This window comes from Vigna umbellata, chromosome 4 (assembly GCF_029865625.1).
Source record: "Vigna umbellata cultivar VRB3 chromosome 4, Vumbellata_1.0, whole genome shotgun sequence".
Lineage (NCBI taxonomy): Eukaryota > Viridiplantae > Streptophyta > Magnoliopsida > Fabales > Fabaceae > Vigna > Vigna umbellata.
Genome location: NC_142168.1, coordinates 48,792,941 through 48,806,529, shown reverse-complemented (window position 1 = coordinate 48,806,529; position 13,589 = coordinate 48,792,941). Strand labels below are relative to the sequence as shown.

General features: G+C 32.8%; 1 protein-coding gene across 1 annotated transcript; it reads left to right on the top strand.

Annotated features, from left to right (window-relative positions):
* The first annotated feature begins 2,785 nt into the window (after positions 1 to 2,785).
* On the top strand, positions 2,786 to 12,720 carry LOC124841637 (uncharacterized). The gene is made up of 7 exons (XM_047317943.2): positions 2,786 to 3,053; positions 3,156 to 3,237; positions 6,783 to 6,833; positions 7,588 to 7,688; positions 11,428 to 11,581; positions 11,676 to 11,894; positions 12,405 to 12,720. The coding sequence occupies exons 1-7, from the start codon at positions 2,854 to 2,856 to the stop codon at positions 12,519 to 12,521; spliced, it is 924 nt and encodes a 307-aa protein (XP_047173899.1). The 5' UTR covers positions 2,786 to 2,853; the 3' UTR covers positions 12,522 to 12,720.
* Positions 12,721 to 13,589: the final 869 nt, after the last annotated feature.

Genomic DNA, 13,589 nt, shown 5'->3' with positions numbered 1-13,589 from the left:
TATATGTTTCTATCTTGTGTAAGATAATTGCTACAAACGTTCATTTATCTTGTCTTATATGTGTTAAAAGGAACGTTGAAAGAAAAAGACAAAAGAAGGAGTGATTAAACTATCAAAAGTCATGCCAAAAGATACTTAAATCTGTTGTGGATAAGAGCTCTGAAAAGCACGTCTACTTTGACAAAAGACTTCATCCTATGATAGACATCTACACTAATAATCAGAAAAGACCAGATATCAAGACAAGCTTCGTCAAACATTCATATTATCAAAACTTAAGGCAAACGTTGTCATAATGGTTATATCATCAAGGTGTATAAATAAAAGATGATAATGATGAAGAGATAAAATATGAAGATATAAAGATATCTCAGCAAGGAAATCGTTTTGAGCTATTAAATCAAAATCCCTCAAATAAAGATAAGAACTCAAGAAAAGAAAGATACTCTCAAGCTTCATGAGAACATCCACTTAAAGATAGAAGAGAGAGTGAAAGAGTTAAACAAAGGAAAAGATCTCTCAAGCCTCATTGCAATATCTACTTATATTTAGAGAGAAGAGAGAAAAAGATAAAGAAAAACATCGCTCTAATGCTTTACTGTATCATTTGCTTACATGTGTAAGATGAGAGAAAATGAGTGATGAGAGAAACACTTGCGAATGTTTAGATTGTTTTGTATTGTAATCATATCCGTTTTGTGAGAGTTATAGTCAGAACAACTTGTAAGCAATCGTTGATTGCAATTCTAGAGAGAATAAAAACATTTAACTCTGAACTCTTTCTACGCTGAGGAAATCTAGGAAAGATTGCCTAATACTAGGAGTGGTTCAAATACTCAACTAATCTAGGGTAACTGAAGGTTATTCGTTGATCAGGGATACCATGAGTTATGAATAATACTACACAACTAGGAGTGGGTGAAACTCAACTAGGCAGTATCGTGGAACCAGAATGCCTAGGGATACCAAGAGTGGTGCGAATACTCAAGGAAATCTAGGCACGATAGTCTAGTACCAGGAGTGGTGCGAATACTCAAGGAAATCTAGGTGCAGTAGTCTAGTATTAAGAGTGGTGCGAATACGCAAGGAAATCTAGGCGCGATATATGTTTATATTATGTTTATGATTATCTGTTGTTATAGTTGGGCAATGATTTGTGTGTGCATGAGAATATGTTTTTAGTAATATTTGTGATGAGTTTTTCCTATGAATGTATTATGTATGTTTTGTTGGGTTATCCCAGAAGAGAGAATAAAGTTATTATGCTTGGAGGTTTTCATGCAAATATTTGTTTTAGGGTTGTGGTAATAATCATATGCAGTACAATTAGGTTTATTGGGGGTATAACATGTCAATGATTGAATTTGGATGATTCAAGTGATGTATTATATGTGTTTGAGTATATTTACATGAGTATATTATAAGTGATGTTTGAGTATATTATGATGTGTTAAGTATGTTTCCACGTGATGTGTGTGTATTTGAATGCTTGAGTCATGTTCATGATGTGTTTCGATTCGACAATAATTGATTATCATTAGTTATAATCAATTATCTGTGCGTCGATGTGAGTATGGTTGTAAGAATAATAAGTTATATGAGATGATAATCAATTATCCCTTTCTGTGTGATATTTTTGGGTAAATTTTACTAAGATAATCGATTATCATAAGTGATAATTGATTATCACAACAATTTTGTGAAAAATGACAATTAAGAATGAACGTGAACAAAATTAACAAAATTTAGGACTAATTTGGACTAAAATAATAAAAATTGGGACTGAATTGAATACATGACACTGACTAGTAGGGATGACAACGGGTCAGGTCGGGTACGGGTGGTGCCTACCCGCAACCCGACCCGCCGGATAAAATCGTACCTGTTACCCGACCCGCTACCCGTAGGTTACTCGTTTAAAAAATACTCGCGGATATTTTAAAACCCGTGGGTATCTGCGGATACCCGCAAAAAAAATATTTAATACATTTTAAAAATAAAATTTAAATAAAAATAAAAATATATATATATATATATATATATATATATATATAATATAAATTAAATTAAATGTAAATTAAAATTTAATTTTAATAAAATTTAAACTAATAAAATATAAGTTTATTTTATTTTTAATTAAATTTAATTAAAAAATATATAAATTATTTATTTTTTAATTTTTGCGGGTAATGGGTACCCGCGGGGCGGATAGTATACTACCCGTATCCGACCTGTTTAGAAGCGATACTAAAATACCCGCTACCCGTTACCCGCGGGTAGTAAATATTCGCCGATAGTTATTACCCGCCGCGGATTTTACCCGCGGATACCCGTGCCCGTGGGTAAAATTGATATTAACAGTGATATTGATACTGACGTGACAAATGACACTAACATTAGTACCTGCTATAATATTAACTTGATATATAAACAACTTCTTTAAAATTAAAATAAATCTAAAATAAAGTAATAATTTTTTTTAAATAAATCTTAAATTTTAAAAAACCATAAATAAACATGTGTCTTACATGATTCATATGTAATTAATAATTTAAATGACGTCATAAAAAATCAAATTAAATATAAATTATAAAAGTTAAAGCATATTAAACATTAAAAAAAAATTTCATAACAAACAAAATAAACGAAAATTGGAGACTAAAATGGTATTGATCATTTATATTATACTAAAATCGTATTTAAATTTTATTTCAAAAGATAAAAAATTATAAATAAAAAAGTACATTAATAATATATATAAAGTTTCACGTTACCGTTGCAAGCACATGACTCGTCTGTCCTTATTCTGATCCGTGAACCTAACTCACACAGGGTTTTCAGATTGCGAAATAGATGATGAGATTGCTCGATGCCCACTGTCACCTGCAGGACCCCAGAATTTTCAGCAAGGCACAGCAGATCATAAAAACCACACAAGACACAGGCGTTGTGTACTTTGTCGTTAATGGGGTCTGTGAACAGGATTGGCACTCTGTGAAGCACATGGCCGAAACATTCCCTTGCGTCATACCTTGCTTTGGACTCCATCCATGGTGAAGTCCAATTGCTTCTGTTTTTGTTTTTGTTTCTGTTTCTGGGCTAGTTCAATTAGGATTCTGTTTATGGGTTTTAGGTCTAATGTTATGCGGTTACAGGTATGTGAACGAACGGAGTCCCAGTTGGTTCAAAACGTTGAGAGAGTATTTTGGTTCTACACCATCTGCTGCAATTGGAGAGGTAATTGTATGGTTCTATGACAAAAGGGGTGCATGGAAACTGAAACAGAATCTCTCTCCCTTTTTTATTAGTTTTTTCTATCAGGAGGAATTGAACTTATGTGGGAGCTCATGTTCAACCAGGTTATAAATATATCATTATAATAATAGTTTATAGGAAAAATATTTATATTCTACTTTTAGAAAAACGGTAAGCATCACTTTCCTACTATACTATTGCTGATTATCACTTCTAATTTGTTTTAGAGAGGAGTATTCAACAGCATGGGTAATCACTTCAGCGATTCCTAGACTTTAACCTTGAGGACAAGGTTGCTTAAGTAGGGGAGGGTAATGATAGGAAGGGGAATGTATATATGAGAAGAAAGTATGTAAAAAAGTAGTTAGTTGGTTTTTCTGGTTTCTTCTATCAAGAAACCTAACACAGAATTAAAAATGATGTATGTAGGGACTAAAAGGGTTTGATATATTTAGTTTTAGTCCTTATAAAGATTTAATACCTTGAAAATCACTATAGTTTGACATAAACAAAGGTTTGTAAGGGAGAAGTACTAAACAACGTTACTTTTGATAACTAAGGAGACTAAAAAGGTATTTAATTGTTGTAGGCACAAAAACAGAATTTCAAGATATTTTGCTAGATAAGAAGCATTTTATCATTCATTATTTGATGTTTGAGACTTGCCCTTTTAATTGGTTCAACCCATGTGCTTTTTCTTTTCATGTTTCCTGCTAGAAGTTTCACTATTTTTTCTCTGATTTTCTTTGACTATTGATTTTGTGAACCATCTAGTCTAAAATATTCTGGAACACTGATGTCACAAACTGTAATGCCATATTTTGAAAGTTAATAGACTATATTAGTTTAAGATGCAGGACAGGACAGGCATCATAGGTAGAGAAAGGCCAAGATAGACTATGGGCGATGAAGTTAAGAAGGATTTAGTGGTTCATAATTTGTTTATAGATATTGAATATAGTGAAAAACTAGGTATAAGATTAATCTCTCTTGTGTAGAAAAAACACATATGGTACTATATTTATAATGAAGAAAATATGGGCTAAGCCCAAAATACAAATGATAGGAAAGAAATAATAACATATAAACAAAAGATAAAAGATAAAAGATAAGATATCTATGATATCTAACACTCTCTCTTAAGCTGGTGTATATAAATCATATGTACCAAACTTGTTATAAATATAATCAATTATCGATCCTTGTTAACTGATCACTTGAGTTAATGAACTCTATCTTGATGTCTCCAAATACAATCTTCTTTTGAATGAAATGAAAGTCAATCTTAATGTGTTTGGTCCTCTCATGAAAGACATGATTATAACTAATATGAAGAACAACCTGATTGTTATATATAAGGGTCATTTGAGTGACATCTCCAAATTGTAACTCTCTAAGCAATTGCATAAGCTAAACAAGTTCACAAGTGGCTGAGGCCATAGTTTTATATTCTGCTTCTACACTAGATCTTGGTACAACACTTTGTTTCTTGCTCTTCCAAGAGATCAAGTTACCACCAATGGAGACACAATATTTGGAAGTAGATCTTCTATCAGAAGGAGATCCTGTCCAATGAGCATCTGAATAACAAACAACTTTTGTATGGTTATTGGAACCTTATAACAAACCTTTTCTAGGAGATCCTTTAATGTACTTTAATATATGAATGACTGCATTCCAACGATCTTCAAATGGGGAATTGAGAAATTGGCTCGCCACACTAATTGCAAAGGAAATGTTAGGATGACTAACTATAAGATAATTCAATTTTCCAACTGATCTTGTATGCTGCTCAGGATCTAAAATAGGCTCCCCCTAATTTGGTAGGAGTTTGGTATTAGGATCTACGGGTGTGTCAACAGAATTTGAATTCATCAACCTAGTTTCCTCTAAATTATTCAATGCATACTTGCTTTGAGATATAACAACAACACATTGTTGTTATATCTCCCCCTAATTTGGTAGGAGTTTGGTATTAGGATCTACGGGTGTGTCAACAGAATTTGAATTCATCAACCTAGTTTCCTCTAAATTATTCAATGCATACTTGCTTTGAGATATAACAACAACACATTGTTGGATTGTGCTACCTCAATACCTAAGAAGTAATCTGAGTTTGCCAAGATTTTTTGTTTGAAAATGGTGGCAAAGGTGTTGTTTCATTTGGGAGATGTCATGGTGGTCACTTCCTGTAAGATCAATGTCATTAACATATACTATCAAATAGTCTCATGCAACACTTGAGTGACGTTAAAAGATTGAATGATCTGTCACACTTTGAGTCATACCAAATTGTTGAACCACTACTAAATTTGCCAAACTAGGCCCTAAGAGAATGTTTCAAGCCATATAAAGATTTGTGAAGACGACATACAAATCCAAAAGACTCTCTCTGAACAACAAATCCTTGAGGCTGTTTCATATAAATCCCTTCCTGCAAATCTCCATTGAGGAAAACATTTTTGTCATCTAGTTGATAAATATGCCATTGTTGAGGAGCAACCATAGCTATAAATAAACAAACAGAAGCCGTCTTTGCTATTGGAGAAAAAGTATCATGATAATCTAATCCAAAAATTTGTGTGTAACCTTTGGCTATAAGACGAGCTTTGTGGCGATCAATAGTACTATCAGGACCAACTTTGATAGCAAAAATTCACATGCAACCAAGAACATATTTCTAGACAATAATGGGGCGAGTTCCCCAGTTCCACTATTCTAATGACCATTTAGTTCATCTAGCATGACTTGACGCCAACAAGGATGGACTTAGACATCACCAACAAATTTAGGAATGGACATAAAAGAAATAGACGAAAGATAGGTATAAAAAGGTGAAGATAATCTATGGTAACTCAAAGTAGTATAATGTGGAGAAGGATTACGGGTAGAACGTGTACCTTTACGGAGAGCAATTAGAAGGTCAGATTCTGTTGTCAAAACCAGAGGAGACAAAGGAGTTGGCACTTGAATTGAGTCACATGGTGGTTGTTGGGAACAATGTCTTCGATTATAAGCTTGAAGTGGAGGTGGTAGAGGAGAATCTGATGGTGGACTAGGTAAATAGAAGATATTGTTAAAATCAATATCAACAATATCTACCAATATCAAACAATAGCAAAAGTCTACGTTTCTCTAATTAACATAAAAGGCAATATATCTAACAAGTATATTTGGAACAAGCTTGGTACATATGACATATATGTTCCAGCTTAAGGGGGAGTGTCAAAATGTAATTAGCTACAAATTATGAGAAATTACTTGTTACATAATCTAGGAAATTAAGATGATTGATTCCTAATTTTTATTATAATTGATTTTGTATTACGATATAAATGCATACTATGTGGTCTGCATTAGATACACAATACATTCAGAACATATACAATTCTATAACTTTAATGTTTATTTATAGATATGCATGTTCAACCATTTTTAATAAATTTATGGAGGAAATTGCTTTGCTCTTGTTTTCATTGATCTATAAGTTACCATTTTATGTGATTGAACTTTTGACTTTTCCTCAGATTGGCTTGGACAAAGGATCATATGGAAGGAAAATTGACTTTTCTGAGCAGGTTTAAGCGTGTCATTTTAATTTTTGCCTATATGTGTATTTTTCTGTTAATTTTGATGCTCATTAACTTTCAGAGGAGCAATAAGTATATATGTGTGTATCTGCAATTCTGCATGTAACTAATGTGTTTTAAATATGGGGTTGTAGGTGTGTACGGAGAGAATAGGGAGAAAAGTGACTCTAAATGATATTCTCTTGTGTATCGTGTTGTAGTACAATTTGATGCTGTTCATGAAACCTTATTCAGTAAGCCTTGTTTGTAGTAATAATAACTAATGCATAGACATATAGGCACATTCACATATTTGCATTAATTTTCAAGAAACCTGAGTTTGTGGTGTGTTGTTTTATCTAGGAATCTGAATGGTGGGTGCCATTTTTGTTAATATGGCTTTACTGTCTAAAGGACGAAGTAATTTTCAACAGACTATGAAGCATGGTGTTTAAGTTTGAAAATAGATCAACCTACAATTAGCTTTTAATTATATATTTAGAGTCATGATAAAAATTTTTGTGGTTTGGAAAGGTGCTTATTTGGGTCTACTGTCTTTAAAGTTAAGAATGTCATTTGATTTATCAAATAGAGTTGTAGCCTTCTAGAAATTGTGGAAACGTAGGGCTACTGAAAAGAAAATAACATTAAACTCTAACTTAGGAAACACATTGACTAATCACGCCTAGGATGGAAGATGTCCTTTTCTGCAGAAGAATGTTGCTAGATTGTTGGTTGCTAATGCATTGGGACATCTGTGCAGGTTGAAGTATTGAGGCAACAGCTTGAACTTGCAAGAGAGTTGAACAAGCCAGCATCTATTCATTGTGTTCGTGCTTTCGGTGATCTTTTTGAGCTAATGAAGTATGAATATCTGTTCTTCTTTCTTTAGGTTCAATTGCTTTTATTAAACTATAGGAAACAGAGCAAGATTGATCAAGGACCTTGTTTCCAAGAGATTACAAATACTTTATTTATATTGAGAAAAAGACATTAATATAATAAATAGAAGAGATTTGATATTCTCTAAGAATAAAAATATGATATAGAAATAAATAAAAAATTCCTAGTAGTATGTAATCCAGACATTCTTGATTATATAGGATTTGCTCCTTATTTCTATAATTATAATACTCCCCTCAAGCTGGATATATTTTTTAGCTTGCTACAAATATAATTGACTTTTGGTCCCCAGGGACTTAGTGAATATGTGAGTCAACTATTCACTATAGTTGACAAATTTAGTGGTGTTGTCTCCATCTTTTGACTCCAGTTTTTTTCTTTTGAAATAACAATCCACCTTTTATATGTTCGGTTCTCTCTCATGAAAGATAGGGTTAGAGGTAATGTGTAATGTTGTCTAGGTGTCACATAAGGTGCATTTGAGACTTTTCTTCAAATTGGAGCTCTTTGAGGAGTTATTTTAGCATATGTGCTCACAAGTGACGAATGTCATTCTTTTTATTCGATTTTTACAGTTGATCTTTCCACAATACTTTGTTTCTTACTTTTTCTCAATATTAGTTTACTTGCAACAAGAACACAATAACCTAAAGTGGAGCATCTAGCATTTGGGGACCTTGCCTAGTTAGTGTCAGAATACCCAACAATTTGAGTATTTCCTTTATGTTCATAAATTAACCTTTACTAGGAGCCTTCTTAATATACTTTATGATCCTTATGACTTCATCCTAATATCCTTGACAAGAAGAGTTTAAAAATTAGTTTACTACTCTCACTACAAAGGTGATGTCAAGACCAGTCACATTGAAGTAATTTAGCCTACTAACTAAATGACTTTGTCGTATTGCCCAGGACCAAACTACGGTTCTCTGTGGTTGGGTACTAGTTTTTGACATTTGGGTCCATTGGTGTGTCCACATCCATGTTTCTTTTAGAATGTTGACAGCATAATTTCTCTAGGATATGACCAAACCATTCTTGGATTCTGCAACTTCTATACCAAGGAAATATCTAAGTGTCCAAGATCTTTCATTTGAAAGTTTTGAGAAAGATATTGTTTTAGTCGCTAAGTATTGTCCTTATCACTACTTGTGATAACAATGTCATCTACATATACAATGATCGTTTGAGAGAATGGAAATTGTTGAATATAGTGAAATCTAGGTATAATAAGGTTGTTCTCTTTTGTGTGTAAAATACACATAGGATAATATATTTATAATGAAGAATAATACAGGGAAATATGGCAAATACACATAAATATGGTAAATAGAAGATATTGTTAGAGATTGTGACTAACAATATCTAACACTCCCCCCAAGGTGGTGCATATAACTCATGTACCAAGCTTGTCCCAAACATAATCAATTCTAGGTCCCCGTAAACACTTGATGAAAATATCTACTAACTGATCCCTTGAGTTAACAAACAAACTTGATCTTGATGTCTTTAGGTATAATCTTTTCTCAAGTAAAATGACAGTCAACCTCAATATGCTTGGTCCTTTATGAATTACTGGATTAGAGATAATATGAAGAGCAACCTGATTATCACATATAAATGTCATTTGACTCACATCTCTAAATTGCAACTCTATAAGTAATTGTTTAAGCCAAATAAGTTCACAAGCGGCTGAGACCATAACTCTATATTCTACTTTTGCACTAGATCTTGCTACAACACTTTGTTTCTTACTCTTCCAAGAGATCAAGTTGCCTTCAATAGTATTACATTATCAAAAAGTAGATCTTCTATTAGAAAGAGATTTTGCCCTGTCAATATCTGAACATCAGATAACATTAGCATGGTTATTGTGATCATATAACAAACCTTTTCAAGGAGATCTTGCCTTCAATAGTATCACATTATCAGAAAGTAGATCTTCTATTAGAAGGAGATCTTGCCCTATCAATATCTGAATATCAGATAACATTAGCATGGTTGTTGTGATCATATAACAAACCTTTTCAAAGAGATTCTTTAATTTACTTTAATATATGAATGAATGCATTCCAATGATCTGTGCATGGAGAATTGAGAAATTGACTCACCACATTGACTGCAAAGGACATGTTAGGACGAGTAACAGTAAGATAGTTTAATTTTCCAACTCATCTTCTGTACTTCTTGGGATCTAAGAGATGCTCCCCTGATTAGGTAGGAGTTTGGTATTGGGATCCATGAGTGTTTCAATAGATTTTGAGTTCATCAACCTAGCTTCCTCTAAAACACCCAATGCATACATTATTTGAGATATAACAATAGCATTATTGGATTGTGCTAACTCAATCCCCGAGAAATATCTAATCCAAAAGACTCTCCCGAGCAATAAAACCTTGAGGTTGCTTCATATAAATTTCTTCTTGCCAATCTCCATTAAGAAACACATTTTTGATATCCAGTTGGTAAAGAGATCATTGTTGAAGCAGCCATGGCTATGAATAAGGGAATAGAAACCATCTTTGTCATTGGAGAAAAAGTATTAGCATAGTTTAAATAAAAAATTTGTATGTAACCTTTGGTCACAAGATGTGCTTTGAGATGGTCAACCGTACCATTACGACCAACTTTGATAAGACAAACCTACTAGCAACCAATAACAGATTTCACAACTAGAATGGGACGAGCTCCCAAGGTATTCTAAAGGGCACGCAATTCCATGCTAGCCGTTTGGATCTACACTTAAGTCCAACAACTTTTTGTCTTATATAAGAAGATATTATAAAAGAATACAATATTAGAAAAATATAAAACATATTTAAAATATACAATATGATAATTAATAATTATTATACTTTAGTAAAAGAATATGGAGAAGTTATTTATAATATCATATAAAATTAAATTATTATATTATTTATAGATATTTTAATAATTTTTAATTTGAAGTAAACTCCTACGACATTATGATTTGAGTTTACTATATGAGTTTACAGTGCTCCTATGAGTTTAAGTAAACTCTATTTGACAACCTTGGTCTCTGGGTACATGTGGGGAGAAATTTTATAATTCATTGTATGAGTAAATCGAGGAATATATATAAACATATCATCATACAAAGCATTACATAGGATAGGCCAAACCCCTGTACAATATATATCTATAATATGACATTGGGAAAAGTGAGCTCTTGACATTGTATTGAATTTATAGAAAATGGAAAGCTAATTGAGATACTTAGGTACAACCCTATATATAGACTTAGTGCTCCGTAGGGTAGGGTCAGTTATAACTCTCCCAAAGTGACTGTTAAAACTGAACAGTAAATTGTCATAATGAGGGTCAATTAAAACAGTCTAATAGTAACTGTTGTAACTGACTAACAAAAAAAGTTGTTACAAATAAGAGTATTTTCCTACACTTAGGAGTTAACATATTTCTTCATATTATCATGATTTGTTTCCTTAATTAGCCTAGTCAGGATTATGATCAATAATATCATTTCAGTGTTCCATTTTCTTTTATCTCTTTTCATCCCTCAAGATCTAAAGCTATGCAATTTCAACAACTTATGTTTATAATTTGGCCAATTTTTTAGCATGGTTTGATACTTAAAATTATCTAAAACATCAATTCAACGGAATGCCATTGTGAAGTGGCATCTTTGAAATTTTTGTCTCCAAAATTTCAATATTTCCAGATCTATGGGGCCTTTTCCTGCTGGGGTCATTCTTCATTCTTACCTAGGTTCTGCAGAGATGGTTCCTGAATTTTCCAAACTTGGTGCTTATTTTTCCTTCTCTGGGTTCCTTATGTCGCTAAAAGCAAATAAAGCAAAGAAAATGCTGAAGATGGTGATTTTCATCATTTCTGATACACGATTAATGTTGAATATAATTTGTACTGAATTTTAAAAAAAGTGACATTCTTATTTTCTATTCTATTTAGGTCCCTTTTGATAGGATTTTGTTGGAGACAGATGCACCTGATGCACTACCAGTCTCAAACATAGATTCTCTTCATTTTGTTGAAGGAGATACTTGTCTCACTGAAGAGTTTCTTCATGCTTCAACTTCTGGTTCTTCCCTCGGTAACTCATCTCATGTATCTGCAAATGCATCGAAGTTGCCAAAGGATATGCTCAATCATCCGGCAAATATTCATAATGTAAGAACCTCAAGTAACTGTCACCTTGTGTTTTTAGTTATATGATTGATTCCCTTGGAGATATATGTTAATATTTTTAATTAAAGATCACAAAAATCTCGTAACCTGAGCTTACTATAAGTGGAAAGCAACAATAACAAAAAAATTTCTGGTAATTTAGAATGCATGGATAAATTGTATGGACCTCCCTTGTTACTTTCAAATTCTATCTCCACTATATTATGCATATTACCGAGGTTAATTTCAGCTTTGATTAAATAACAACAAAAAAAATTATTTAAAGGATTGTATCTTAGTTTTCTATTACACGTACGAGGGTTTCCCTTCTCACGTTAGTAAAATGACGGACCCCAAACTAAATGAGCAGGGACATTTGCTATCAGTGTGAAGAATATCAACAGTAATAAATTACTGAATTTTAAGTATTGTAGAATGCATATAATGAATGTTTTTATGTTTACTGGGACCGGTTTTGCTAGATTTACATTTTTCAATTCATTATACTCCCAGGTACTTGATTACGTTGCATCTATGCTAGAAATTACGAAAGAAGAACTTGCTGAATTAAGCTACCAGAATGCAGTCCGGTTATTATCCTACGACGGTTCCAAAGTACTTCTAAAGTAGACAAAACACAGGTTCTTGTAAGAAACAATTCTTATCTTGGAAATTTTTTGCTTTAGGAAGTTCCAACTAGATTTCATCAAAATATGAGCACAGATAGATTACAGGAACAGTTTGCTAACGTGTATGATATTTACGCTGTATGGCTGTCAGTTTATTACATTCAATATATCTAAATTAACGGTTCCAAGTTTTGAAATAATTTTACTATTTCGAATCATGAAAGCTATTAACTACGTATGAGTTAAGCAGTGAGATGTTAAGTATCATGGATAATTATCATTAGCATCTTTCTCTCCTAAAGTATTTGTGAAATTTCAATGCGTCATCAAGAAATTTAGGATACACGAATGCTGTTTAAATTAGTCTTCAACTAGCTTGCAATCAAACTTTCCAAGAACGAATTTGCAGTTTATTCATATTAGTTTTTTATACAGTAAATGTGCTTGTAAGATTCCGGCAGGAACTTTAATACAAAATATCTTATAATATCTGTTCTGCTTTCTCAAGTTCACAGCTGGGGGTCCTATGCTCTACACAAGTTAATTGTTTCATGATTTACGTTGAGATAAATATAATACTACTTTTAACGTAATCGACAAATCATCTGGTAAAACTTAGAAAAAATATTTTTATGAATGACTGTGATTATTGTATTATCTGATAAAAGAATACTGATATGTGAGATAATCGCTGGAATACTTCACTTTTCTCTTACATTTGAACCCACGATCCTCATTTCATCCCACCAAAATTACCACTGCTATTCACTCCATTTTTATTGTGCTTTTTTGCCTTTTACTGCTGGCATTCTCGTTCTTGTCTTCTTGTTCGCACACTCTGAGTTTCTTCTGTAACAAAAATGGCATCCTCCTCCAGACCCAAACACGTGAAGCAAACCGCGAGGAAGAAAACTCGTACTGCTGATCTAGAAGGCTGGATGAGCGATGAAGAACTTCAGCAGAATTTTGTCCCGCTTTGGCATCCAAGGAGCATCGTCAATCACAAGTAGTTGGACCTGCAGTTTTACTGTTCTAATGGGTTTTCTTTCCAGGATCTTTCTCTCTTATC